At 41.9% G+C, this 27,934-nt stretch overlaps 1 protein-coding gene across 3 annotated transcripts in view; it reads right to left on the reverse strand.

The window, feature by feature from the left end:
* The window catches only part of IL10RB (interleukin 10 receptor subunit beta), a 41,338-nt gene extending 18,393 nt beyond the window's left edge, over positions 1-22,945 (reverse strand). The window contains exons 1-6 of one of the 3 annotated variants that reach the window (XM_073361978.1): positions 22,477-22,945; positions 16,875-16,998; positions 15,336-15,493; positions 11,344-11,510; positions 9,017-9,167; positions 7,045-7,202 (exon numbers count right to left, since the gene is read on the reverse strand). In XM_073361978.1, the coding sequence (XP_073218079.1) occupies positions 7,045-7,202; positions 9,017-9,167; positions 11,344-11,510; positions 15,336-15,493; positions 16,875-16,998; positions 22,477-22,525 (807 nt within the window). In that variant the 5' untranslated portion in view covers positions 22,526-22,945. The remainder of the gene's footprint in view (positions 1-7,044; positions 7,203-9,016; positions 9,168-11,343; positions 11,511-15,335; positions 15,494-16,874; positions 16,999-22,476) is intronic. The other 2 variants (XM_073361968.1, XM_073361958.1) reach the window with 2 other exon arrangements.
* Between the last annotated feature and the right edge of the window lie 4,989 nt (positions 22,946-27,934).

Below are 27,934 nucleotides of genomic sequence, written 5' to 3' on the forward strand. Positions count from 1 at the left end.
AGGAGACAATATATTCATGTAATGTTTAAGAAAAGTTTTGTAAATGATTTCTAATAGTTCATGGACTAGGCACCCAATCTTATGGGGTTCCAGGGGTTTCTGTAGAGATTATTTAGGTTAATCTTTCTATCTACCCAATGGGACTCAGTGCTCAGTCTAGAAGATGCAATCAGAGATGATTAGTTTTGCGGTTCTCAAACTGTGGATTTGCGTCTCCAGAGATAACATGCTTGTTAACAGAAAAAAATTGTTTTAAATAAACTAAAGGTATGAAATAACAGACATCAACCCTATCGTCACTCTGCAAATGTGTACACAGAGTCAACCCCTTACTTCTCTCCAAAAGTGCACAGTTTCAAAAAGTTCAACGAATAGAAGATTGTTGGGGGCGGACTAGATCTGGACAAGGAAAAGAAGTCTGGAGATAAATGTGAGAGGGGAGGGACAGGCAGTAGAAACAAAAGTGAAACTGTTTGAGCAGCATATTCCAGAAGTCTTAAGGTCTTTGAGTGTAGCCTTCATTGATTTGAGTTCTACCATACCATTCTCTCACTAGAAGGGAAAACCTATAATGGCAGCAGGCAGGGCTGGCTCTAGGCATGAGCTAAGCAAGCTGGTGCCTGGGGCGGCGCTGCTGAAGGGGCAGCACTTCAGCTGTTTGTGGGGTGGCACTCCAGCAGCAGCCTGGCAGCAATTCAGCATCTCCTCTTCTGCCTCGGGTCTTGCCGTCGGCGGTAATTCGGCGGCAACTCCCTCCGATGTTCCTGTTCTCTCTGGCGGCGTCATATTCGGCAGGGTTTTTTTTCCCCCCTGCTTGGGGTGGCAAAAAACATAGAGCCGGCCCTGGCAGCAGGCTGTAAGAGTTTGGGAATATTTTATTGAAGTTCCTCTACCTGTGGGTAAGACAGGCATGCGTGCAAAATGCAAACAGTGCAACAAAGAAATGCAAGGCCTGGTTATCCAAACGAAACAGTGCACAAAGGAACAAGTGTTCCTTCTCAGGAGGAAGCTGCATTGAAGATGATGAAAGGAACATGCAGGATCTTCAGGTTGATAAACTTTTTTATTTCATACTTCTTTCTTAAGGACTGCCCGTCTTCCTTCTGGACTATTCTTGAATTCTCATGTTTGAGCAAAAAATATAGTTATTACTCGATGGTACTATCATTTTAGATGCAGTTGTGATAAAAAATAAATCGCTGAAATAGGCAGATCTTCCTTTTACAATTTCACCTTTAAAGTAGTACTGAGTGTCAGTGAATGCAATGAGGAATACTAAAGGAGTAGTAATGGTAATAATAATTAAATAACTGCCTTGACTTATTTTGTTTAGAAGAATCCATCCTCAACATACAGGATTCTGAAGACTATCCATCTTTAAGATCACCATCATTTTCTATAGTTTCAGAGTTATCTGCCAATGATAGTGTTTCAGTCACATCATGATTGTCACATAGCCACAGTATATCACACCTGTAGCAAAAAGAAAAAAAAAATCTCCATCATCCAGAAATAACCATAGATAAATTTGTGAAAAGAACCAGCAGATTACAAAAAGGTAATTGATAAAAAAATTGCCCGGTTTGTTTATGCAACAAACTCTCCTTTCCGTATGATTGAGAACCCACACTTCATTAACATGGTTCAGTCATTAAGACAAGGATACAGTCCACGCAACAGAGCCGATGTCGCAGGTAAATTGCAGGATAAAGTGTATGAAAGAGAAATTGAGCAGTGTGAAAAAGGTCTAGAGGGTAAAATTGTTAACCTGAGTCTTGATGGGTGGAGCAATGTCCACAATGATCCTGTTGTATGTGCTTGTGTGACAAGAGAAGAAGGGAATGTCTTCCTTACAGAAACAATTGATACATCAGGAAATGCACACACAGCAGAATACTTACAAGTAGCAGCGGTAAAAGCTATAAGAAACTGTGAAAAAAAAATTCAAATGTCTAGTACGCAGCTTGGTCACAGACAATGCTGCAAATGTATCCAAGATGAGAATAAATTATATAGAAGAGAGTCCCAAGCTAATAACATAGGGTTGAAGTGCTCATTTGATGCACCTCCTATCCAAAGACTTCATTGTTCCAGAAATGAAGGCTAATGTTATTGAAATTGCAAAATACTTCTGTAACAACCACTTTGCAGGAGCTGCTTGAAAAAAGTGGGAGGAACCAAATTAACCTTCCCACAAGATGTGTGATGGAACTCAGTAGTGGACTGTTTTGAGCACTATATCAAGAACTGGCCTAATCTGATGACAGTTTGTGAATAAAATCGTGAAAAAATAGATGGTACTGTCACAGCCGAAGTTCTCAACGTTGGGCTTAAGAGAAATGTTGAACACATGCTGCGTAACCTGAAGCCTATTTCTGTAGCCTTGAAAAAAAATGCAGGGAAATAGCGGTTTTATTGCGGACGCTATTGAAATTTGGAAGGAACTGAGTGAGATCTTAAAAAGAGAAATATGCAATGACAGATTTAAATTACAAGCATTAAAAAAAATGAATGGGACAAACACTATCGCCAACTCATTTTCTTGCAAATATTCTCAATACTCGGTACCAGGGTCAAACTTTAACTCCTGAAGAAGAGGAGTTGGCTAGGACATGGACATCCAGCAATCATCCCTCCATAATGCCAACTATAATAAACTTCAGAGCTAAGGGTGAACCATTCAAGAACTATATGTTTGCTGATGATGTTTTAAAGAAAGTCACACCAGTGAACTGATGGAAGTCACTTAAGCACTTGGTTCAGAGTCTGTTGAAATGATAATTTCACTTTTAACAGCAGTAGCTTCTTCTGCAGGTGTAGAAAGAATATTTTCTTCCTTTGGACTAATTCATTCCAAATTGAAAAATCATTTGTGTCATAAGTATAAAGGGAAGGGTAACCACCTTTCTGTATACAGTGCTATAAAATCCCTCCTGGCCAGAGGCAACGTCCTGTTACCTGTAAAGGGTTGAGAAGCTCAGCTAACCTGGCTGGCACCTGACCCAAAGGACCAATAAGGGAACAAGATACTTTCAAATCTTGAGGGGGGTGGAAGGCTTTTGTTTGTGTTCTTTGTTTACATGGTTGTTCTCTCTTGGGACTCAGAGAGGCCAGACAGAAATCCATTTTCTCCAACACATCCTAATCCAAGTCTCCAATATTGCAATCAGTATAGGTAAGCCAGGCAAGGCGGATTAGTTTATCTTTTGTTTTATGTGAATTTTCCTTGTGTTAAGAGGGAGGTTTATTCCTGTTTTCTGTAACTTTAAGGTTTTGCCCAGAGGGGGATCCTCTGTGTTTTGAATCTGAATACCCTGTAAAGTATTTTCCATCCTGATTTTACAGAGGTGATTCTTTTACCTTTTCTCTAATTAAAATTCTTCTTTTAAGAACCGGATTGATTTTTCATTGTTCTTAAGATCCAAGGGTTTGGGTCTGTGTTCACCTGTACAAATTTGTGAGGATTATTCACAAGCATTCCCTAGGAAAGGGGGTATAGGGCTTGGGGGGATATTTTGGGGGAAGACGTCTCCAAGTGGGCTCTTTCCCTGTTCTTTGTTTTAAACGCTTGGTGGTGGCAGCATACTGTTCAAGGACAAGGCAAAGTTTGTACCTTGGGGAAGTTTTTAACCTAAGCTGGTAAGAATAAGCTTGGGGGGGGGGGGGGGGGTCTTTCATGCAGGTCCCCACCTCTGTACCCTAGAGTTCAGAGTGGGGAAAGAACCCTGACAGTTTGGGACCTGAAAAAGCAGGAAAGCTTGTTTTTCTTTTCCAGATTATGAACAAACAGGAAAACGAAAGTGAAGACGACTGAGTTAGCTGCAGAAGCCAATATTTTAAGTTTCTCATGTTGACCTGGCTGACATAGTAGATTCAATTTTTTTTTTTAAATATTTCATTCAACTATTTTAGTTAACAATTTGAACAAAAACAAACCTGATTTTAAAAAACTTAAATGTTTAACTAAATTCAAAAATTCATATGCTTGTTTTGTTAAAATATTATATGTTTTCTGTTGAAGAAAAAAAAATCCAGAATACATAATGTTAAATTGTTTTAGTTAACTAAACCAACAAATGTCTGGTGATATTCTCCTCCTAATACAGCATGGCAAGAAAATCCTCTAAATATTAATGATTAAGCTGTTGAATTGGAGATAGTTCACCTCCCAATAACTTCATAAATATCTTCAACTGCCTTTAGTAAATGAAATAACCAAACAATCATTCATTTTTTGATATAGTTGTAAAACTAATCTGAAAAGTTTTCAAAATAAATCACTTTAAAAATGTAAAGTGTGTACCTTCTAAAACTGAAGCCTACATCTATCTCTGAGTTGTGAAGAAAATGTATTAAGGTTGTAACAACCAACAAGAATGCACTTTTATGTAGAAATCCATGATTAAATTGAGTCTTCCTGACTAGTGATTTAAATCAATTCCACCCTGGGATACATATTGTTATATTTTCCTACAAATGTCTAACACAATAAAAATTTTAAGGGTCTTCTCTTCACAAAATACATATCTAACCTCCTTTAACTTTAAGGGGCATTGTGTGTATACTGAGGGGAGAAAAGATCACCTAAACTGGAATTATGTATTTCTTCTAAATATTCAGATTTCTTACACATACTTGCACTGCACTGAACATGGGTAATTCCAACTCACAAAGGGACAAGGCCCTCCTCCACACTGGGAAACATTTCATATTAACTTGTTTTTAAAGATAAAGTGACCAGGGAGCAGATGAGGCAAAATGTGATTACAAACCTCTTAGAAACATAAAGCACTACTTAAACATATGTTTCCTCCCTTCATTCTGGACAGTCTAAATCAGTGGTTTTCAACCTGTGGTCTGTGGACCTCAGGGGTTCTGCAGATTAAGGTTAAGGGGACTGCAAAAGATGACTACAAAAATAAAGTTTCAGATCCCAGAAAAGGCATTCTATTTTTCTGATAAATCAAAATTATCTGAATATCCCCACCTGCAGTCAAAACCTGGAAGTAGTGTTGTTACCACCGAAGCCCAGTTTAGTGCCCTTTCTCACACTGTGTCAAATGCTGTGCCAAACACATGCAACATTTATAGTTGAATTCTGTACAGTCAGTTTTCAGTCTAAGACTACTATGGTAGGGGTCTACAGACCACAGATTGAATTTCCAAACGGATCTGCACCTTCATTCAAATTTTTTTTAGGGGTCCGCATATGAAAAAAGGTTGAAAACCACTGATCTAAATGGTCCTTGGCTGTAATATTAAAACCAACCACAAGAGGCCAGCCTTAGGCTAAAATTTAGAACAAATCCACATGGCTTCCGTTTTGCATTCTTAACAGTCTTGAATAGAATTTATTTACTTATTTATTGAATTTAGGAATGGGGGGGGAGAAGGGGAGAAAACATGCAAAACAAAAATATTCAGTTTCTAAAGCACCCACATAATTTGTAAAACAAGGTTTTAAAATCACCACCATATGGGTAAATGACTAAAAAGAAGGAAAAAAAAACAAAACAAAACAAAAACACACTACAAAAGATGAGCCTGGGAGCTTAAATTAATTACTTTGCTAGACACTAAAAATCAGGGACTGAGTAGAGAGACAGGATTTATGGTTTATTAAAATATATAACCCACTAACAACCCCTCCAACTGCCCTTCTCTGCCTCTTTCTTTCCTCATTGCTGGAGGTGGGTTAACGGGCCACTTCACCTTGAATAGCCCCTTGAAATGTGTGTCAACTACTTATGCTACATAATCTGTTCTACCTTGTATTTAGCTGTGACACAGAGTACATTCGCCAGACCTCAAGAAGAGCTCTGTGAACCTTGAAAGCTCATCTCTCTCACCAACAGAAGATGGTCGAATAAAAGGTATTACCTCCCCCCTCGTGTCTCAGTGATGTGGCTGAGCTTTTGAATGCTTCCTTTAAAGCATTCTGTTAGAACATATCAGATGGGTAAGATTTCATCATTTACTAAAGAGTGACACCACTCTTACTCATTCTGAGTAGTGCCACAGAAATCAACAGAAACAGACAATGGAGTAAGGTACTAGGTTATGTCTGTGCTAACTAGGGTGACCAGATGAAACGAAGAAAATATCGGGACACATGGGGGAAGCAAAAAACATACAAACAAATAAAAAACCAAATGCCGGAGCGGCCAAAGCCGCAATATCAGGACAAATGGCGTCCTGACCGTGCATCGGTCAGGATGCGGGACAAAGACCTAAAAATCGGGACGTCTGGTCATCCTAATGCTAACAGAGTATACGCTGGCATAGCCCCCTAGATGCAGCATACACTGACAGAAGGAGCTCTACCTGTATAAAGGAAACCACATCCCCAAACAAGGTTAGTTATGCTGTTAGAAGCCCTGTTCTGTTAGCAGAGTTGCATTTACATAGGGGGAGGATTGTCAGCATAGTTATGTCACTATGGGGTGTGGTTTTGTCACACCCCTGACCTACTTAGCTATGTCAGTAATAATTTAAAGTGTGGCCCAGTCCCTGTGCAGTGTGGGAGAAGGTTGTGGAATGAAGCCAGCTGAATGCTGAATTAGTTCAAGTCGCATTACGTCACTATTTACACTCACTTGAATTACTGCTCAGTTTGGTCCAAAGTCTTTGGTAGCAGATTAATCAACTTTTGCAGTTCATTGAGGGTTTGAAATGATAGTCATCCACACAAGCAGTTTATCACAAGTGAACTAAAGTAACCAAAGATGACATAGCTTAAATAGATCATACCATATAGCTGCTAAGACTCATATCTATTATTTTGCAACATATACACTGCACCTGGGTTCTGTTAGCTTGCGCGCCTAATAACCAGCATTACCCCATATATTCACTTCAGGCAAAACCTGTGTAACACTAACACAGCCGGTTAACTATCCAGGTGCCTGGGTAAGAATGAGGAACTGCTGTCAGAAGGTTCAGATGCATTAATCAGAAGAGTTGCAAGCTTTTTGGGGGTCTTTGATAGACAAAAGGCTCTTCTGGAAGGCTTAATTATTTTATGTAGAATACAAATATACAAACCTCCTTCAGATGTTGTGGAAAAGAATACTTAGGGCAGAAGACATATCTGGTCTGTCGATATATATAGGAAGAGGTAAAGAAACAGGCAGGAACTGATACTAGAACCACCACCATTGATACTAGAAGAACAGTGACAGTTATCCACACTGGAGTTACACCTGCAAGAGACAACAAGAAGAATTTTTCTTAATCTGATTATTCTTTATTATTATTATGAATAAAGAATTTTCAGAATTTAGATCATAGAATCATAGGATTGGAAGGGACCTCAGGAGGTCATCTAGTCCAACCCCCTGCTCATAGCAGGGCCAATCCCCAATTTATGCCACAAATCCCTAAATGGCCCCCTCAAGGATTGAACTCACAACCCTGGGTTTAGCAGGCCAGCGAATAAAATATTTTTTCCTCCACTTTTTCATATTAACAGCTATTTTGGTGAATGACCATTCTTCCTTTTGGTAACAAAAAATACGTACCAACTTTGTTTTTACTTCAACCACTCAAGACATTCTTACTAGATAAGTTTAACCTACAGCCATGATATGTAAACATTTACAGAAAGAAAAAAATTTTAAGTAAATGCGGGGAGGGGGAAAGGAGGGTAACAACATGTAAACTCGCAGCGTACTTATTCCTGGATGCTTCAAACCAGGGCACTGAATTCTGTTTCTCTCTAAAGGAAAAATGAAATAATGGTAACAAAAATGACAACTAATTTGGAGGTGGTGGTAGTCCAAAATTCCTTAACTTCCAAAATATTGTGTCTTCTAAAGCTTGGTTTCATGCACGGGGTTGTCACAGCATGTGATATGAATAAACATTGATCAAGGTATCACTTTAAAGCTGTCTATGATTGTTAAGCAGCTGCTTACTAATTAATCTGGGACTGCACTTTTCCTTTTAAATGGAAACACAAAAGCTCTCTTCTAAAAGGAGGCCACCTGACTGATGGTGGCTATGGCCACCATAAATAGCTATTCCATAGATAGCTATTGAGGTGGAGTGGTTGGAAATTGGAGCGTTCAGCCAGTTTCCACTGTGAAGTTAGTACTATAAAAAAATTAAAGACTGGAATCTTGATTAGGCATTGCAGAGGTTACATTGGAGAATTTTTTTAATGATTGATTGGTACTTACTGGTACAGTTGCATAAAAATAAAATATTTAAACAAAGAAACTAGTTGTTTATATTGAGAGTCGATAATAATGGTAGCTTTGGATTGCACTCAGAGAAAAACATCTTTGGTACAATCTTAGTTCCACTGGGGACAATGGCAAAACTTCCCTTGACTTCAGTGGGACCAGGAATTCACTCCTTTGAAAGATGTATCTTGACTAATAAATTGCATGCTTTTTGTAACCATGAAGAAAACTGATTCTCTGGCATGCTTGCCTAAAGATTTTAAACACGAGAACAGAAAAAGAAAGCATGACTGAGCTCTATCCATTTAAAAAAAAAATTCAACAATGTAATTGTTACAAAATGTAAACAGAATCAGACTTTGCAATATAGGGCCAAATTCTACTCTCAGCTATACCTGTGGAAGCCAAAGGGTTCACAAATAAACGTAAATTGGCTTATGGGTAGATGAAGTTTACGCCTGTGCAGAGGGGCCAGCACAAGGCCTATGCACCACTTAAATTGCACTTAAATCTTGCTTAGAAGAGCTTTAGGGGTCCATGTGCCTCATATGGGTCCTCTGCACTGGAGTAAATTTCATCTGTTGTGTATCTTACTATTTGTAGTTATAAGAGACTGAATTAAAGCTCTCCTTTTTTTCTGGCATGAACGTTTCAAATTTTTTGCAACTTAGAGATATGCTTGGATATCACAATGAACAATACAGAAGTAACAAAACATTTCTGAAGGTTTAAATGCATGTTTTTGTTTCTTTTATGTCCATCAATGAGTGCCTTACAATGTTTCATAATTAATCAGGATGTTTATAATGTACTGGTGTGTTAGCTATTACCATTATCAGTTGTCCTATCACAGAACTCCTCACTCAGTTCTCCTGTTTTGTTCCATTCAGGAATAACTGCTTGAACTTGAAGGCAATATATTGTCCAAGGGTCCAAACCAGATAATATTTCGGAGTTATATTTAGTATCTGTGGTTACAACCTATATCAAAGAAGAATACAGAAAATTCAAAGGCAAATTCAAGTTCCAATAAATGAACAAACTACAGCTTCTAGTTACAACTCCATTTAGTAGTCTTTGCATTTGTAGCTGCACTATGAATTGGATTTACACAGTACCTAGTTCCTGAAAAAGTGAAAGTTTAAAATATCTGCTGTTAAAACAGTTTTGTAGTTGTCTGTATTACTTACTAAACAAGAATCAAAGAAAAGTTTCCTTTTAAGAATTACTTAAAAAGGACACTGCAAATATTAAAATTAATCAGCTGACTTCAAATTCCTTTCTTTCTATTTTAGAACATCCCATTGATGGTGAAAATAATCACCTTCCAAAACAAAAGCTGTAACAGCATTGAAATCCTAGCTCTTAAGCTGGTTGACCAACAGGAAGTGGGCTCTAAGTTTCTTGTGATCAGACTCACAGGTAGTCTCCTTCCACTATACCATAAAAGAATTTTCCAAGAGAAACACTGTAGCAAAAAGAGGGACTCTACAGCTATTATATAAATGTGCACAGAATTTTAAAAAGCAGTATTTTTAAAAAAATCATGCAACTAACAAAACCAAACAAGTATTCATGCAACACACTCTATTTAGGGTAATATATGAAGACCACTCATACTTTAGCTAGAATGTAACATACTGCCTGCTTAAAACAGCTGATCAATGTATGTACTTTGTGTGCAATTGTTCACAGCACTGACTTTTTATTTTCTTCTGGGTGTGTTTAATGGTACTGGTCTTAAGAGTATAAATCCTTATATGGTTAAGGAGGTGCTGCCAAAAGAGATTGCCTCTCTCCCTGTGCAACATCACACTAGGTGACACCAGCTAAAAGTGCGGTTATTTATAGACATGGCTTACAGTAAACTAGGACACATTTTTTTTGTAGGTGGATCTTAGGAGACTTGGTTGCTGTGAGGGAATAAATATACTTGAACAAACTATCCAAGTACTAACTTTAAAAAAAAAAAAAAAAAAAAAAGAGCTAATGAAATCCCATTGTCCAGCACTTCTTGGAAGCCTCTTTAATCACTGAGGGAATCTCCCAGGTTTGCACTCTAGTACTGGAACCAGACTATTCTCAGTGAAATCTCCTTTTGGGTAACTTGCTTCCTTTGGCAGTTTGCCGAAGGTTGCTTGACCAGGTATGGACTCACTGACTTTCCCTACAGAACAAACACTCTTTCCCCCCTCTTCCTCAATTATTCGTGAGCTGGGGCTAATAAGGTGTTTGGGATGAGAAGATTCCTTTATTTCTGGAACTGCATATTAAGTACTAGACTGGGAATTGTGAAGGATACCTAATATGAATCAGAAGTGCAGCTGCACCAAAGTCTTCATGTATAAAAATTTCCTGTGTTGTACAGAGATCTAGTTATTCCCATTGATATTGATAGAAATTTCTGTCTTTCTTGGATCAAAAGTAAGATTCTATGACACTATAATTAACCTATTATTTATTTTAAAAAAAAATGTCCATGCATATAGTGTGGTGGAGTCTGTGGGGCTGTGGAGCATGCCCACCTCTGGGACAGAATGTCTCTCTGGCTTAGAGGAGGGTGACCATAGTGGAAGTGAGTAAATAGATTATGTCTGATGACAGGGAAGATGGTAGCAGGAGAGAGATTGACCCTATGGCAGCAGCCATGTTAAGCATCCAAAATCAGTCTTTTTTCAAACCAGTATTGTACAATAGATCATTCTAGCAAAACTGCTTGAATCACATATGATTTGGTTGCAGAATAGCTATTCATCATATCCCTAGATATTACCTATGTAGGCACTTCTAAGTTACATTTGTTTTTTTGTGCAGTGTGCATTGGTACTGCTGTGATGATTGCAGTATATACCACTGAAAAAAATAAAAACATTGATGCATAAAGGGAATAAACCCTCATAATTTATTAGCTATTTCTAACTATGGAAGGATAATTTATGCCTATTTAGTAGGTGGTTACTCATTTCTCTGCCAGCTTGCAGAATGCAGGTTGTGACAATTACAAGTTCCTGATAACATTGTAAATTTCAGAGATCTTGTTTTTGCTTCAGCAATGTTAAGTCTCAGAACATTATCAATATCGTATTATAACTAGAAATGCCTGTTCAAAGCTGCAGCTGTAAAACAGTTACACAATAGTCAGTTGAGCAAAAGTTACCTCTTCACTATTGCTTTTTTTCCAGTATAGCACCCTGTAAGCCCAAGAGCCATAATATTTCTTTAAAGGCCACTTGTCTGACCCTTGTACAACAACAGGGCCTGTGAAATCTACATGCAAAGATCCGGATTCAGATTTCACTTTTACGTCTGGTGGTCCAATGATTGCTAAATGAGAAGAGAGGAGGAAAAAAAAAGATCACAAAAATATGATTTCTCACACTGTTCTCAGATTGATATTTTTATATGGTATACAGCACTACACCTAATTACTATCATAATCTTATTTACTTGAAGAAAACTCTTTCACCTCAAAGAATCAGGGATAAATAAACTCTTCATTCACAGATGTGTCAAAGTGACTTTGTCTTTACACTTTAAATAGACTATCTTCCATTGCTGTATACAGTATAATTGTAGCTGTATTGGTCCCAACCACAGAAGTTGGTCCAAGAAAGATATTACCTCACCCACTTGTCTCATTTAAATAGAAGACATTTTTGCTGTCTGTGCCTCCTCCACTCACTAAGCCACCCTCAGTTCTGTTCTGCCAGCTGCTTTCACTAATGGAAGAGGTAAGAATACTAAGGAACCTGCTCCCAGGGCATCTTATTGCCTGCATGTCCCCATGGAGCTGCAGCTCAGAGACGTCAGGCTTCGCTGAGGAAACTTTCTGGTGAAGCGTTTTTATTGCTCTCCTCATTGCAACTCATTTGAGAAACTGCAACTTTTGAATTGCTTCTGAATTTATTATTAATTCTTTTTTACATCAAAGGATATATTTTTATATTTTGAAACTGGCTACTTTACTATATTTTTGTTCCCCCAAATATCTTAGTTTAGTGAGTACTTTAGTCCTCAGTTAGGTTGTGTCTACAATGAACTCTTTCATAAACTCTCCCAATGTTCCACCTGAACCACTGTATGGGTGCTTCTCATCTAAACCTGTACTCAGGTGGTAAAAATGCCAATGGTCAGTTTACACTAGCACTCCAACCATTGCTACCAACAGTGAAGTTACACCAGGGCTACAGCATCAGTGGAAGATTTTAAGAAGCAGCTCAATGTAGACAAGGCTTTGCATTTTTCCAGAAATTCAAACCAGTTATAAAAACATCTCTGGCTGTGGCAGCCTTGGTTACACGGTAATTCCAACTGGTTAAACCAGTGTAAAGTTATGGAAAAATTTCCCAATTGGTGACTCTGATGTTCCTAGGCTGCACCCATACATTAGGGTCTTTAATTTCCCAACAACTACAACTCTGTTGGTGGTAATGCTGGTGGAAACTGCAGATACACATATCATACACCTGGTTAGGTGCTCTGAGCAGTATTAAACAATATGGTGGTAAAAATGACACAGTGATTAAGAGTCCTATCTACATTGCAGATTTTACCAGTGCTGCTCCCTCAATTAGTTTTATACATAGACTCTTTAGTCCAATTATAAATTGGCTTTTGAAGGTCAGTGTTGCTTAGAAGTTAACTCTTTCCTTGAAATGTGAATCAAAATCCTGTTTTCAATGCAATTCTTCATAAAATTCTGACTTGTTAATGGTTTTGTTCTCTGATATGGGGGTTCATCTTAAGTACTACTCTTTCTGTCCCCAAACTCTCATAGTATTTGTTAAATACTTCAATTTTCTATGTTGTAGTTCAGCTTTTCTGGTCAGACAGTTTTAATTCTCTCCAAGTTAAGCTTTGGAAAAAACACAAACCCCCAAAACATGCTCTCATTTTCCAAATTTCTTTTTCTTCCTTAAGTATTACATTTGCACTAATGTATGCAACTAACCTTCCCCTTGTAAGCATTTTCAGATTTCCTATAGAGTAACTGGTCATATGTTTTTTGTCCTACTGTGAGAAATTTTTCTCAATTAATACTTTAAACTGATCAATGCTTTAAAGTCTTTTTTGAAGAGTCCTTCAAGAGTTAGTGCATGGATATGGGAGTCAGTTTACAGAGAGATGTCTAAGTGAAGAGATCAAAGAGCAATGGCCATCACATCTTGTGAATTTGGAATTTAATATGGAAAAATTATGTCAAACACTGTCCTGATATAAACAATTGCACTGGGAAAGTGAGACTGGAAACAAACTCTGAAAACCAAGGACTAGAAAGGTTAAGCTTTAAGTAAATTCAAACCAAGCCAGAGAAGAAGGGAAAACTAAGAATTGCTTCTAGAGGTAGAGAAACCAAAGAGGCCTCTTGCATACCTTCCCATTGACATCTGTGCAGTGGAGAAATAGAAGTTTTGGATAGTCTGACAAAATCAGTGCTTGCTGATGGATGAAACAATTTTGAGAATGCATTGACAAAGATCCTGTTCCCCACAAACTCAGACAACAGCATGCTGTCCAAGATCTCTGCTATAAGAAAGTGATGAAGTGCCAAGTTTGACCACCTTTCACACAAGACAGCAAACATGGTAGCTTCAAAATGATTTTTTTTTAATTGAAGAGTAAACTTTTTTCCCCTTGAACATGTCCAAATATAGGATGGAGGTGGAGTGGGGAGGGGGGAGGAGAGTTAATTTTTTTCCCCCGGCTTAGTAACAAGAAAGTAGCTGAATTGATTTAAATATGTAGGAAGTTAGAATCCTTGGAGGTAAAGCACTCCTGCTCTAAATATTTGTATGCAATATTTTTTTTAGGGGGGAAATATATGTATGTATGTGTGTGTGTGTGTTAAAATCCCTCAAAAGATGTCTCAGAATGGAAGAATAGTCAATGATGACCTACATATACTTTTGATTTTACTACATTTTCTGTACTCCTGGGGGAATTCTGCACCACTTCACTTGTGCATAATTAATGAGCCATTAATATTTTTAATTTTTTTGCACAGAAAAAAGCTTCTGCCAGGAAGTTGCTGCACTTCTGCCTTTTGCCTACCGGAGGGCATTGTGGCAATAGAACAGAGCAGCAGCTCCTAGCCAATTAGAGAAAAGAAAGAGCCTGCCTTCTTCACAGTGCCTGTCAGGCCAGGTCAGAAGACAGGAGATATGGGAAGACAGACAGCATGGGGCTGCTGGGTGGTCAGATGGGGGCTCATAAGGGCTAGTGGGGGAAGACAGACTGGGGCATGGGCTGAATGGGAGTGGAGGCTCAGGGCCACATTGGGACAGGAGGGTGGCTGGGTGGGGGAACAGAAACACATGGTGACAGCAAGGTGGGCCCAGGGCTGCATGGGGATGGGGGGAGTGAGTGTCTACATGGGGATGGAGGGACACATGGACGGGGGTGCAACACATGGGGGTGCAGGGAAACATGGGGCCAGGGCCAGGTGTGCCTGACTGAATGGGAGAGGCTAGGGATCAGCCAGGGTCTACCTGCAGGAAGCTCCTTAACAATCCCTCCCTGCCTCCCACAAAAACCTGTTCCATACTTTTCCCCACCCATACCCAACAGCCCTCCAAGTTCACACCCAGGCTTCTTCTCAGCAATTACTTCCCTCTCCCTCAGCTCCTCCATTACCCCTGACTCCCCCAAGCCTTTGCACTGCTACTGAGGGGTGCAGGAAATACCTTTCTGTATTGTAGTTTAAATGAATTATTACTCACAGTTCTGTATTAATATGCCTAGTAAGGAACCTATTTGTCAAAAAACATTTCCTGAATCTTTTTTGTTGTCTGTATTGTTACAGACATACTTGCTGACAGGTATTTTGAAATAAATGACTAAAAATAATTGAAACTTGTGTTATTTTGACAAATAAAATATGCAGAATTTTGCAGAATTTGAAAATACTGTAAGCAGAATGTTTAATTTTTTGGTGCAGAATTCCCCCAGAAGTATTTGTGAGAGCAACTCTTCTCTTCCCAAAAAGTATACCAAATAGGACTCGGATATTTCATATTTTACTTAAAATAATTTGCAAATTTAAAACAATCTGTATTTTAATCTCTCTACTTATTCAGATTAATTGCAATTTTATTTAATTAACAGTTCGCTATTAGTGGGCAAAAGTTTCCCGTGTAGGGGAAGCCTTACTGTCATCGAGTGGCTTAAAGATGGCGTTCACCCAGTCTGACTCTTCGTTCTCTGATTCAGCTCTGACTCGCAAGGTGTAGTTTCCATATACAGACAGAGAAGAGAAGTCACACTCCGTGATGACAATGTTCTTACACAAATTCCTGTTATAAAGACTGCTGAAGAGGAGGCAAAAGAATTGCATCGAAGTCATATATTAGGAACAAGAAAATATCTTTCATTTCAGTGAAGCAGGTAAGTGGCAGTACTCACTCACCATGTATTAACATTGCTAATTATCACTCAGGCAAAAATCATTAGCTAAAAAAAAATAAGAACATGGATATATCTATATCTATCACATACTTATATATAGGTATTAGACACTCGTAATATCTATTAGGATAGTCTATTATTACTTTATGATAAAGGTAGAGATTAAGGTGACCATTCAGCAAAAAGTACACTTTTGCTCTGACTTGGCACCTGCAAATCCTGATTGAGCAGACAGAAAATGCCTGATACCAAAGCCAAGTTCAACTATGCCTGCATTTTCAGTCTAATTCTCACCCTTCTACAAATGGTCCTTTGGATAGGCCTTACACTATCCTAATCTTTCATTATATGCCCAGGTCTTGAATGGGTACTAGTTAACATGTGGAATGTTACTTCTGTTTTGTATGTAGAGCCCACCCTGGAACAGGAGCTTGCTACCCTGGCAGTTTGGGGGTCCCACACATCCCTCGTACCTTCCCCCTGCTGACTGACATCGCAGACATGCTTGCTTTGTGTTCTACATCTTTTTAGAGGCCCTTGCTCAGCAGGCACCCTACTGTCTGACATTCCCCCACCTAAGGTTCTGCTCTTTCTTTGCCGAGAAATGAACCTTTTGACTCATTGGGGTAATTTGCTGTCTAGGCTTTGTTCAGCTACTGAAGCAGCCAGGGATCTAATACTAGACTAGAGGAGTCCTCAGCCTTCTTTAGAGTGCTCCCCACAAAATTCTTCCCCTCCCAATCAAAGACCAATCTGGAGTGAAAACATGGGAAAAATTCCTGACAAAAAGGGGCCTCAGAGTAAGCTGCTGAGAACCTCTGCTTTTGAGCACAGAGGCAGCAGACTGGGGAACATTCTTGCTGAACTTCACGAGCCGCGTCTGTAGAGGGCCCTGACAAACAGATTGCTCTGGGGAAAAAGTGGAACCTGTTGCCTGCATTAGAAATTGGAAAACGTGGGAGAATGCATCAGTACTAAGCCTGTTGAAGTAGTAGTTTCCTAGGACAGAGGATGTAAATTTACATGTAGCTGACCGATTACGGTTAAGATTACATGGTGTTTCCCATTCCAGATGAATATGTGACAAACTAATGAATATTAAAAACTATAAAGCTTGCCCTCTAATATGTATCTAGCTCAGGAGAAGGTGTCTTATGTGCATAAGCCAAAAGAAAGGGACAGTCCACGTCTGGAAAAAAAAAAGTCACAAGAACACAATACTATAAACTGTAAGTTTATCTAAGACATCTTGCAAAGGTAAATACACAAAGCTCTTAGACCTACCTTATAGACTCGACTGTATAAGTAATATTTTCTTTGTGAAAAGTAGGTGGATCCCACTGTAGAGTGCTATTCAAGTTAAATGAATTAATTCTTACATTTTTTGGTTCTGGCACAATTCCAAATGCTGAAAAACAAACAAACCAGTGTAATATATGTTCTTCCAATGACTGAAGTAACAAATAACCCTTTTTGAAAACTGGAAAAGAGACTAGAAGTATTGCTGGAATATACACATACTGTACTGCTAACTAGTAGTTTCCGTGACTACTGAGTTATGATCATCATTTTGATTCTTTACAGATGAGTTAGAAATTATACCAGCCAAGCCAGTCACTAAGAGCTGTGCTTTGTATTGTGCTTCAGAGCCGATTTCATTTTAAATCACAGGAGAGAAACCAAATAATGTGCATGCTCTTTAAGAAAAAAAACCTAATTAGCAACTTTATGTGCATATTGTAGATGTAATAATGCATGAAACTAATGTGTGAGAAGTACACTCCATGCACCTGCACAAGACAGAAACTAAATTTTAACACAGGAACTCCATTTCAAGTACAGAGTTTACTTCCTCAAATGTGACCTCTTCCTGTACCCATAAAATTTCAGTCAGAACGTCCATTAAATTAGAAGAGAATGTCACTTATGTACATAATTTGGATCTAGAATTTTTGATTTAAAGAAATTCTGGCATTTCACTTTTCTCCTTGCCAAATGAGCTTGTGGGGTGAAATTCTGGCCTAATTAAAGTCAATGGAAGAAGTCCCATAGACATCAGTGAGAACCAGATTTCATCTATGGCCATCAAGATATTTCCTGATCTGCTACATACTGAGGATATGTTTACGCTATGGAGACTATACCAGCATTGCTATACTGGCATAGACCCATACTGCAGATGCAGTCCACACCAACAGAAGGAGTTTTTCTGTCAGGGTAGAAACACCACCTCCTTGGAAGACATTAGCTGCGTAGATGGAAGCAATCTGTATTGGGGGGTTTGTTAGCCATGTTGGTCAGTGGGGTGGATTTTCACACCCCTGAACAATGTAGCTATGCCAACATAACTTTTCAATGTAGACCAAGATGAAACTACTGTAAATGGACCAAGTTCAAAACTCTGTCTCTCTGTCACAGATTATCAGTGCTGTAGAGGTGTTATGCTCAACTATGGGAAATAGGGAGGTATAGACTTCCATACACTCTACAACACCCTCTGTGGCCAACTCAAGAGCCACTGACTGGCTCCAAAGGAAGTCAAATCCAGTCCTCTATGGGGCCATCTATACTAGGGCCTTATTGGAACTAGGACATTGGCACTATTTTTCAGCAATGGCGCAGCTGCCCCAGTGCTTCCAAAGGGCATAAGGTCCAGTATAGACAGTTATTTTTCATCCCATGTCATTTTCAGAGCTCTACACCATTGCTGAAAAACTGGAAAGAAAATGTCCAATTTTCTAGTGTAGAAAATAAACCATGGCAGACAACATGAGGTAACACTGTTTTGGCAAAGCAGCCTTCTGGCTGCATCAAGAAGCTTCCATTGTATCTCATTTTCTCCAAAGAGGCTACACAACTCTCTACACTCACGATTTCAACACAATATAAATAAAAGTGACCTGGAAAGGGAAGTGGATTTGTGCCCCTTTATACATCATAAACAAATGAAAAGAGGTGTGAAAGATTTTTGTTAAAAAAAAAAGTTCTGCTTGGTGCTTTCCCCACCTCTCCCAAAAACCACATCTTGTCTGTCTGACTGGAGAACTAATTAGGAAACAACATCAAAGGAGGCAAGAGTCTCAGCTCTCTGCAATTCAGAAGAGCAGAGATTTTAGACTATATGAAGTTTTAATTTTTATCATCTATTTGACTCCACTACCTAATGAATCCTTCGTTAAAATTTCACCACCCCACCTTCAACTACAATGGGAGAGCTCACAAAAAGCATCTTCACAAAAGTCCTCCAGCAAAACCATAAAAGGCAAAACTTGACATGATGCTTGTTATTTGCAACGTGGAAACACTTATTTTTATTTGTAAAATAAAATGGCCCTCCCAAACTATCCCTAATGTTTCAGGCTCAGATCCATTTAAGAAGAAATTCCTTTTCAGATCACTTTTAAGACTTGATAAGATAGTCTCTATAAGCACAGGGCCAGCTTTTCAGCTGTTGTAAATTGCGGTAGCTCTATCTGGCCATAGCATAAATGTTATTTTAAAATGTTTATTGTTCAAATTTCATTAAAAAATATAAATATCAGCTTCAGTACTTTTGCTTCACTGCTATTTTCTTCAGTTGCTGCATGGAATCTGGGGTGTTTCAGTTATACAGACACATTCCCTCTACACAAGTCACATGGTCTTTGGCTGATTGATGCCCTTAGTTGTGGAGCACGGGTGGGCAAAGCAACAGCGTCCAGCCCATCAGACCTTTAAATTTGGCCCTTTAGCTCCCACTAGGGAGTGGGGTCAGGGGCTTGCCCCGTTTCGCGCATGCTGTGGCTCTGCACAGCTCCCAGAAGCAGTGGCATGTCCCCACTCCAGCTCCTATGCGTAGGGGCAGCCAGGGGGCTCCGAAAGCTGCCCCAGCCCCAAGCACCGGCTCTGCAGTTCCCGTTGGCCAGGAACTGCGGCCAATGGGAGCTGCAGGTGTGGTGCCTGTGGATGGGACAGTGCGCAAAGCTGCCTGGCTGGCGCCTCTGCATCGGAGCTGGAGGGGGGGACATGCTGCTGCTTCCGGAAGCTGCTTCTGGTAAGCAGCGCCTGGAGCCTGCACCCCTGACATTCTTCCACGTCCCAACCTCCTGTCCCAGCCTTGATCCCACTCCTACCCTTTGAACCCCTCGGTTCCAGCCCAGAGAACCCTCTTGCATCCCAAACGCCTCATCCCCAGCCCCACCCCAGAGCCTGCACCCTCAGCCAGAGCCCTCATGCCCCCCTCCCCACACCACAATCCCCTGTCTGGAGCCCCCTCCCACACACCGAACCCCTCAGCCCCAGCCTGGAGCCCCCTCCCCCGCATCCTGAATCCCTAATTTCTGGCCTCATCCTGGAACCCACACCCCCAGCCCAGAGCCCCTCCCACACTGCCCCAGCCTGGAGCCCCCTCCCATACTCTGAACCCCTCTGCTCCACCCCCAGCCTGCAGTCCTCTCAGCACTCCAAACCCCTCACCCCTGGCCCCACTCCAGAGCCCACACCGCCAGCCGGAGCCCTCACCCTCTCCCACACCCCAACCCCCAATTCTGTGAGCATTCATGGCCTGCCATACAATTTCCATACCCAGATGTGGCCCGCAGGCCAAAAAGTTTGCCCACCCCTGATCGGGAGGGTCAAATTCTCCTTGTTCATAGTCTTTTGATTTCAATAGAATTAGACCAGTGCAACTGAGAGGAAAATCTGACTCTTAATATTTAATTAATACCAAAGATCAGCCGAAGACCATTCTCTTTCCCTAATCATAAATCTCATAAACAAGATATTAGAGTGCAGCAATATTTAAACTCTAGAGTAAATGTACACTAGACTGATATTTTGAAAATGAAAAGGTTCTGAATTGGCCAAGTGGCCCCAGCAAAAGGGTTTTAAAGATAGGGATTTCTCAGATCTGGGCCTTTGGGAAGTCCTGAGAATCAAGCAACTCAGCAGAGTACTGGGGAGGTCAGGAATGAAAACCACCATACACTTAATTGCAAGGATCAGTCAACTCCTGATCCCACTGCAACAGCCATTGCATACAACATAGGCATGATTTTTTTTCTGAGCATTTCCTGCTTTTTTTTCGATTGGTAGCACTGAGCAGAGGACCAGGGGTATGGCAGGAGTAAGAAAGACATGATAAGTATTTCTTCCACTCTATTGAGTGCTGATAAGGCCTCAGCTGGAATAATGGGTTCAGTTCTGGGTGCCACATTTCAGGGAAGTGGACAAACTGGATAAAGTCCAAAGGAGAGCAACAAAAATGATTAAAAATCTAGAAAACATGACCTATGAGGAAACATTGAAAAAACTGGGTTTAGTCTGGAAAAGAGAAGACTGGGGAGGGGGCAACCTGATATCCATTCTCAAGTACATAAAAGGTTGTTAAAAAGAGGAGGCAGGCCAGGGGCCCATGGCCCTGTCACTTTTAAAAGCGGTAGGCTATGCCCTTCCCCTTTTTACTGGCCAAAAGGGGCAAATGATTGGGGTCGGGGTGGGGGAAGAGGTGGAGAGGAACAAGCAGGGGGTAGGGTCTTGGGAGGAAGAGGTGGTGCATGTGTAGAGCCATGGTTCAGGCACTGGTGGCTCCCCACTTTTAGCGAGCTTCTGCCACTCCTGAGAGGAGGGTAAACAACAGTTCTCCTTAACCTCTGAGGATAGGAGAAGCAGCAACAGGCTTAAATTGCAGCGGGGCGAGGCATAAGGGATAGCTCAGTGGTTTGAGCATTGGCCTGCTAAACCCAGGGTTGTGAGCTCAATCCTTGAGGGGGCCCTTTAGGGATCTGGGGCAAAAATTGGGGATTGGTCCTGCTTTGAGCAGTGGGTTGGACTAGATGACCTCCTCAGGTCCCTTCCAACCCTGATATTCTAAGGGCGGTATAGGTTGGACATTAGGAAAAACTTCCTGTCAGGGTGGTTAAGCACTGGAATAAATTGCCTAGGGAGGTTGTGGAATCTCCATCATTAGGAGTTTAAGAGCAGGTTAGACAAACACCTGTTAGGAATGGTCTAGTTATTACTTAGCCTCAAGTGTAGGGGACTGGGCTAGATGACCTGTTGAGATCCCTTCCAGTCCTACGCTTCTATGGTTCTATAACCAGTCCCCTTGGAGAACTACCCAACCAACCCCTCTCAACTCCCATGCTGCCAGGAGGCAACCTGAGGACATCAGTCACTGTCCTGTGCCACGGATGTGTTTCACCACCATGTCCTTTGTTGGGAGCTATGGGGAGGGGAAGAAAACATGCCTGCCTGAAGTGGCTTGAGTCTGCAACCAAGCCAACTGAGCTAGAGGGAAAGTCACGCTTGGCCCAGGGCTATGGAGAGGGGAAAGCCCGAGATGGTGTTGGCCAAAGATCTGAGTTTAAGGGCAAAATCCCAGCCCCCTTGAAGTCGATGGGAGTTTTGTCATCCAGGTCTGGGGGAGAGGGCCAGGACTGCACCAAGTCCTCCCGCATCTAAAACTACCTAAGTATCCTCCCTCAAACCCCTCCTCCCAACTCTCTTTGTGGGGCTGCCTACAGACCAGGTGACAAGCGTTTGGCTGCTGGCGCACAGTCTCGCCTGGGGGCCTCCCAGCCCGCCCTGGGGCTCAGCAGCCCACCTTCTCCCTAGCCCCACTCTGGAGCTGGAAGCTCTCTGGGGCAGGGCCCGGCCCGGCCCTGCTCTACGTGGGCCCGGCGCCCCGGCCTCCTGCGCCCCGGCTAGTTCCCCGGCCGAGCCACTGGGGGGAGGCGCCGCCGCCGCCTGCGCACTGGGGGCTCCCTTGGGAAAGGAGCGCTGGCGGGGAAAGTGCCGGAGCCCCGCTGTGGCACACGTGGTCCAGGACCCGCGGGGGAAGTAGCCAAGCGACCCCCCCCTTCCTGCCTCCCTACCGCCACCCGGCAGGAGCCGCCGCGGCACTCACCCGACGAGACAAGGCAGCCGGCCACCAGCGCCAGGAAACGCCGGGCCATGGCAAGGGCTGGCGGTCCCCCTGGCTGCCCGCGGGGTGCGGCCGGAGCGCCCGCCTGGCTGCTACCCAGCGGAGGCCCCCAGCTCGAGTGCTTTCCTAGCCCGGCACCTGGTCCCGCCTCCGCACTGGGCGAGCTCGCCAGGCCCGGCCCGGCCCAGCCCGGCCCGGCCCTCCTTCCTGCAGGTGAACTCTGTCCCCTGTGCGGCGCGCCAGGAGGAAACGCGCTGCCCGCTGCGCTCGCAAACGCCCCCGCAGCGCCGGGCCCTGCGCGTTGCAGAGCAGGAGCAGCTGGGCTCAAACTGGGGCAAGGTGAAAGCTCCGGGAGGCGTTTGCTGCCAGCTCCCTGTATCCCGCTGGGGACCGAGAGGGCCAAACCAATCCCCCGCCATCTCCAGGCGGACCGAGCGCCCAGCCCCCAGGAGGGAGAAACCCATCGCCGAGATCATTGGAGTCACCGCATTGGGTGTAAAGGAGGATGACCAGAGGTCCTGTTTTTATAGGGACACTCCTAATTAGGGTGACCAGACAGCAAGTGTGAAAAATCGGGATGGGGATGGGGGAGGCAATAGGCGCCCTATACAAGACAAAGCCCCAAATATTGGGACTTTCCCTATAAAATCTGGACATTGGTCATCCTAGTCCCGGTATTCGGGACTTTTTCTTACATAGATGCCGATTACGCCCCACCCCCGTCCCGATTTTTCACACTTGCTATCTGGTCACCCTAGTGTAAATCTATATTTTCAGCTCTCCCCTCATTATCCACCCACCAGCTCTTTCTCCTGTGTGTGCTGGTGGGGATTTCTTGTGCTACCTTCTTGTAGTATTGTAGCAAAGGTGGTGGGCGGGAGTTAACAGTTTTTTCTTGTACAATACTCCAGTTTTGTAACTCTTACTGTACCACTTTGTAACTATCAAAGAGAAATGATACCTTCTTCCATTTATCCACCCCTGGAAGAAATCATGCTGGGGCAAAAGCTGTTGGTTGCTAATAAAAGGGGAAATATAATTCTCTTTATGAATATGTTATATTTTTTCTGGGACCATCTGTCCTGCTCTTTGGGATTTTTATATATATTTACTATAATGACAATCTTACCTACTGCACATACATATAAAAATATCTCTTAACAATCATACATTTGTAGCTATTCCCAATGGGTCAGACCCTGTTTAGGTACAGAGCATCTTTAGCTGCCATTGGAATCAATAGCAGAGTTAACAGTGCTCAGCACATACACCAGTATACATCTAGATCAGTGATTCTCAAGCAGGAGTATGTGTACCCGTGGGGGTACGCAGAGGTCTTCTAAGGGCTACATCAACTCATCTAGATAATTTGCCTCATTTTACAACAAGCTACATAAAAAGCACTAGCAAAGCTGGTACAAACTAAAATTTCATACAGACAATGACTTGTTTACACTGCTCTCTATACTAAGTACAATATTTATATTTCAGTTGATTTATTTTATAATTATATGGTAAAAATGAGAACATAAGTAATTTTTCAGTAATAGTGGCTGTGACACTTTTTTGTATTTTTATGCCTGATTTTGTAAGCAAGTAGTTTTAAAGTGAGGTGAAACTTGGGGGTACGCAAGACAAATCAGACTCCTGAAAGGGCACAGTAGTCTGGAAAGGTTGAGAACCACTGATTTAGATATTCCCCATCACTATAGTACCTGAGTGACTTGCAAACTTTAGTGCATCTTCATAGATCTAGAGAAATATTATCCCCACTTGACAGAGGAGGAACAGAAGTACAGGGACATTAAGGGTCTGATTACATGTAAGTCGTCCCATGACTTCAGTCTTCTCAGGCCAGGTCTACCCAGTATACATTTACTTTGGTATAACTACATCACTCTGAGATATGAAACCTATGTCAGCTGGAGAGATTCTTACAGTAGGACAGTAGAACAAATTGCCTCAGGAAGTTGTGGAAGCTCCTTTGCTGGAGGTTTTCAAGAGGAGGCTGGATCTATCATAGAAGATTAGGGTTGGAAGAAACCTCAGGAGGTCATCTAGTACAACCCCCTGCTCAAAGCCAGGACCAACACCAACTAAATCATCCCAGTCAGGGCTTTGTCAAGCTGGGCCTTAAAAACCTCTAAGGATGGAGATTCCACCACCTCCCTAGGTAACCCATTCCAGTGCTTCACCACCCTCCTAGTGAAATAGTGTTTCCTAATATCCAATCTAAACCTCCCCCACTGCAACTTGAGCCCATTGCTTCTTGTTCTGTCATCTGCCACCACTGAGAACAGCCAAGCTCTGTCCTCTTTGGAACCCCGCTTCAGGTAGTTGAAGTCTGCTATCAAATATCCCCCCTCACTCTTCTCTTCTGCAGACTAAACAAGCCAGGTTCCCTCAGCCTCTCCTTATAAGTCATGTGCCCCACCCCCCTGATAATTTTCGTTGCCCTCTGCTGGACACTTTCCAATTTGTCCACATCCTTTCTGTAATGGGGGACCCAAAACTTGATGCAATACTCCAGATGTGGCCTCACCAGTTCCGAACAGAGGGGAATAATCACTTCCCTCGATCTGCGGGCAATGCTCCTACTAATGCAGCCCAGTATGCTGTTAGCCTTCTTGGCAACAAGGGCACACTGCTGACTCGTATCCAGCTTCTCATCCACTGTAATCCCCAGGTCCTTTTCTGCAGAACTGCTGCTTAGCCAGTCGGTTCCCAGCCTGTAGTGGTGCATGGGATTCTTCCTTCCTAAGTGCAGGACTCTGCACTTGTCCTTGTTGAACCTCATCAGATTTCTTTTGGCCTGATCTATCTTGGCTGGTTTAGACACAACAAATTCTGCATCTTGGCAGGGGGATAGACTACATACATGACTCTTGCGGTCCCTTCTCACCCTATGATTCTATAAAGGGGGAAGGTTGGGAGAGATTCATGAAATCTCCATGCCTGGTGTCAGTACACAGGAGACAGAGCTAAATTAAGATAAAACAGGAGACAATGGAACACCACTAGGTAACACTATGGACAGCAAGGAGTAACAAAATACAAATATTGATTGGCATAGTAGGCAGGTAGGTGTTACACTTAAAAGGGTATGTCTACACTGCATGCTTCTTTTGGCAGCGTGTAGAGTACCTACTTGGGTAGCCTCCCCCCACTCAGCACAAGTATAAACAGGAGTGTAGAGAGTTAGGCCTGGCATAGGAGAGTAAAGTCATGCCTGAAGGGTGTGGATATGTACCTGAATACATGCCCTATATGGCTCTCTCCTCTCCCAAGCCATGCCTCCCGTGGACACTGCTATTTGTAGTAGTGTGGTGTCCTGCTGCTGGAGCCTTTTCTCTCCTCAGGAAAAGACTCCAGCGGAGGGGAAAGGTTCTCGAAGCGGCAAGGCAGCAGAGAAAGCTTCCACCAGCTCCTCTGTTGCTGAAGTCTTTCCCTGATACAGGGAAAGACTGGCAGTGGGGAAAAGCTCGGGAAGGTGCGAGGCAGTGGGGAAAGGCTTAGCTTCCTTTGCCGTCTCCTCCCTTCCAAAGTCTTTCCTTGCCACAGTGAAAGGCTCCAGTAGCAGGGAGCGGCTGAAGCTTTTCTCTGCTGACTCCCTCTGCCTGAGCCTTTCACTGGCACACGGAGGTGCGCCCCGCAGTATGCCTTTCAATGTGGCATGTAACTACATGCACGCTACACGTCATCGCCAGTGGTGTGTAAACGTAACCTTCGTAAAAGGTCTTCATCCAGTCTGGCTAGAAAACTGGGTGAAATGCAAGAAAAACAAATGAAATGCTTGTAGTGGATGCAAAGGGTCTGGACAATAAAATGGAGGCACTGGAACTACTGGTGCAGGAGTTCAAACCAGATATAGGGATAACAGAAACATTGTGGATTAGCTCTCATGACAGCAATACAGGTATTGGAGGGAGGGTATTTGCTGTTTAGGAGAGAGAGGAATAACAGTAAAGGTGGTGGGGTAGAGTTGTATATCAATGACGCAGCAAGCTGCGAAGAAATACAAAGTGATGCTATGGACAAGAGAGAATCTGTCTGAGTCAAAATAACTTCGTGGAAGGATGGTAAAAGAGGTTCTGTTGGGATAATGTTAGGGGTCTACTGTAGACCCCCAGCGTCAGTCTTGGATATGGATAGTGATCTCTTTAGTATTATTAGAAAAATAAATCCTGCCAGGAATTGTGTCATAATATGGAGACTAGCTTCCTGGATTATGGATTGCAGAATAAATGCTACTAATGCTGGTAGGCCCCCTTATTCCTGGATGTGACAGATGACCGTTTTCTTCCTCAAATTGTTACTGAACCAACAAGAAGTGATGCAATTTTGGATTTAGCTTCTGTAAGCAGTGCAGACATCCTAGAAGAGCTGGTCATAGGAAATAACCTTGAATTGAGCCATCATCAGCTGATTCGGTTTAAATTAAATGGGAGGATTATCAAAACCAGGTCATCAACTATGATTTTTTATTTCAGATGGGCAGATTTGGGGAAATTAAGGGAACTAGTTAAAGAAAGGTTTCAGAATAACAGCCGTGTTAGTCTGTATTCGCAAAAAGAAAAGGAGTACTTGTGGCACCTTAGAGACTAACCAATTTATTTGAGCATACTAACCACTTCAAAAAGATTATTAGGAGTAAGCAGAGAGCCTATAGGGACTAGAAAAAGGGGTTGATTAGCAAAGAAAGCTACACTGTGGAGGTTAGAAAGTGTAGAAATAAAGTGAGAATTGCTAAAGGTGAAGCTGCATTAGCTCTTGCCAACGAAATTAAAATAAACAATGAGAGTTTTTTGAGTTATATAAAAAGAGAATAAGGAAGGATGAGGTTGGGCTGTTAGGCTATGTGGATGAGGAGGAGTTTAAAGATAATCCATGTATGGCCCAAAAAGTAAATGAATACTTTGTCTTGGTTTTCAGTAAGGATGATTATATCGACCGTGTGCATGAAGGCAGTATGGCTGATGGAAATGAGTGTCTAGAAATGGAAATTACCACATCTGAGGTGGAAGAAAATGTTAAAGATCTTAATGGGCTGAAATCAGGGGGATTGGATAAATTCCATCCCAGAATACTGATAGAACTGGCACACGAGATTGCTAGTTTGATAGCAATGATTTTTAATAAATCTATCTATTTATAGGGGTAGTACCATATGACTGGAGAATAGCTTATGTCATATCTATATTTTAAAAAGGAAAAAAATGATCCAGGTAATTACAAACCTGTTAGTCTGACCTTAGTAGTCTTTAAGGCTTTAGAAAAAATTATAAAGGAAAAAATAATTAAATTCATGGAGGTAAATGGTAAAAGGGATGTAATGTAACATGGATTTACCAAAAAATAACTGATTTTATAGATAAGGGAAGTGCAGTAGATCTAATATACTTGGACTTCAAGAAAGTGTTTGAGATGGTAGTATATAGGT

The sequence above is a fragment of the Lepidochelys kempii genome, chromosome 1, assembly GCF_965140265.1.
Source record: "Lepidochelys kempii isolate rLepKem1 chromosome 1, rLepKem1.hap2, whole genome shotgun sequence".
Taxonomy (NCBI): Eukaryota; Metazoa; Chordata; order Testudines; family Cheloniidae; genus Lepidochelys; species Lepidochelys kempii.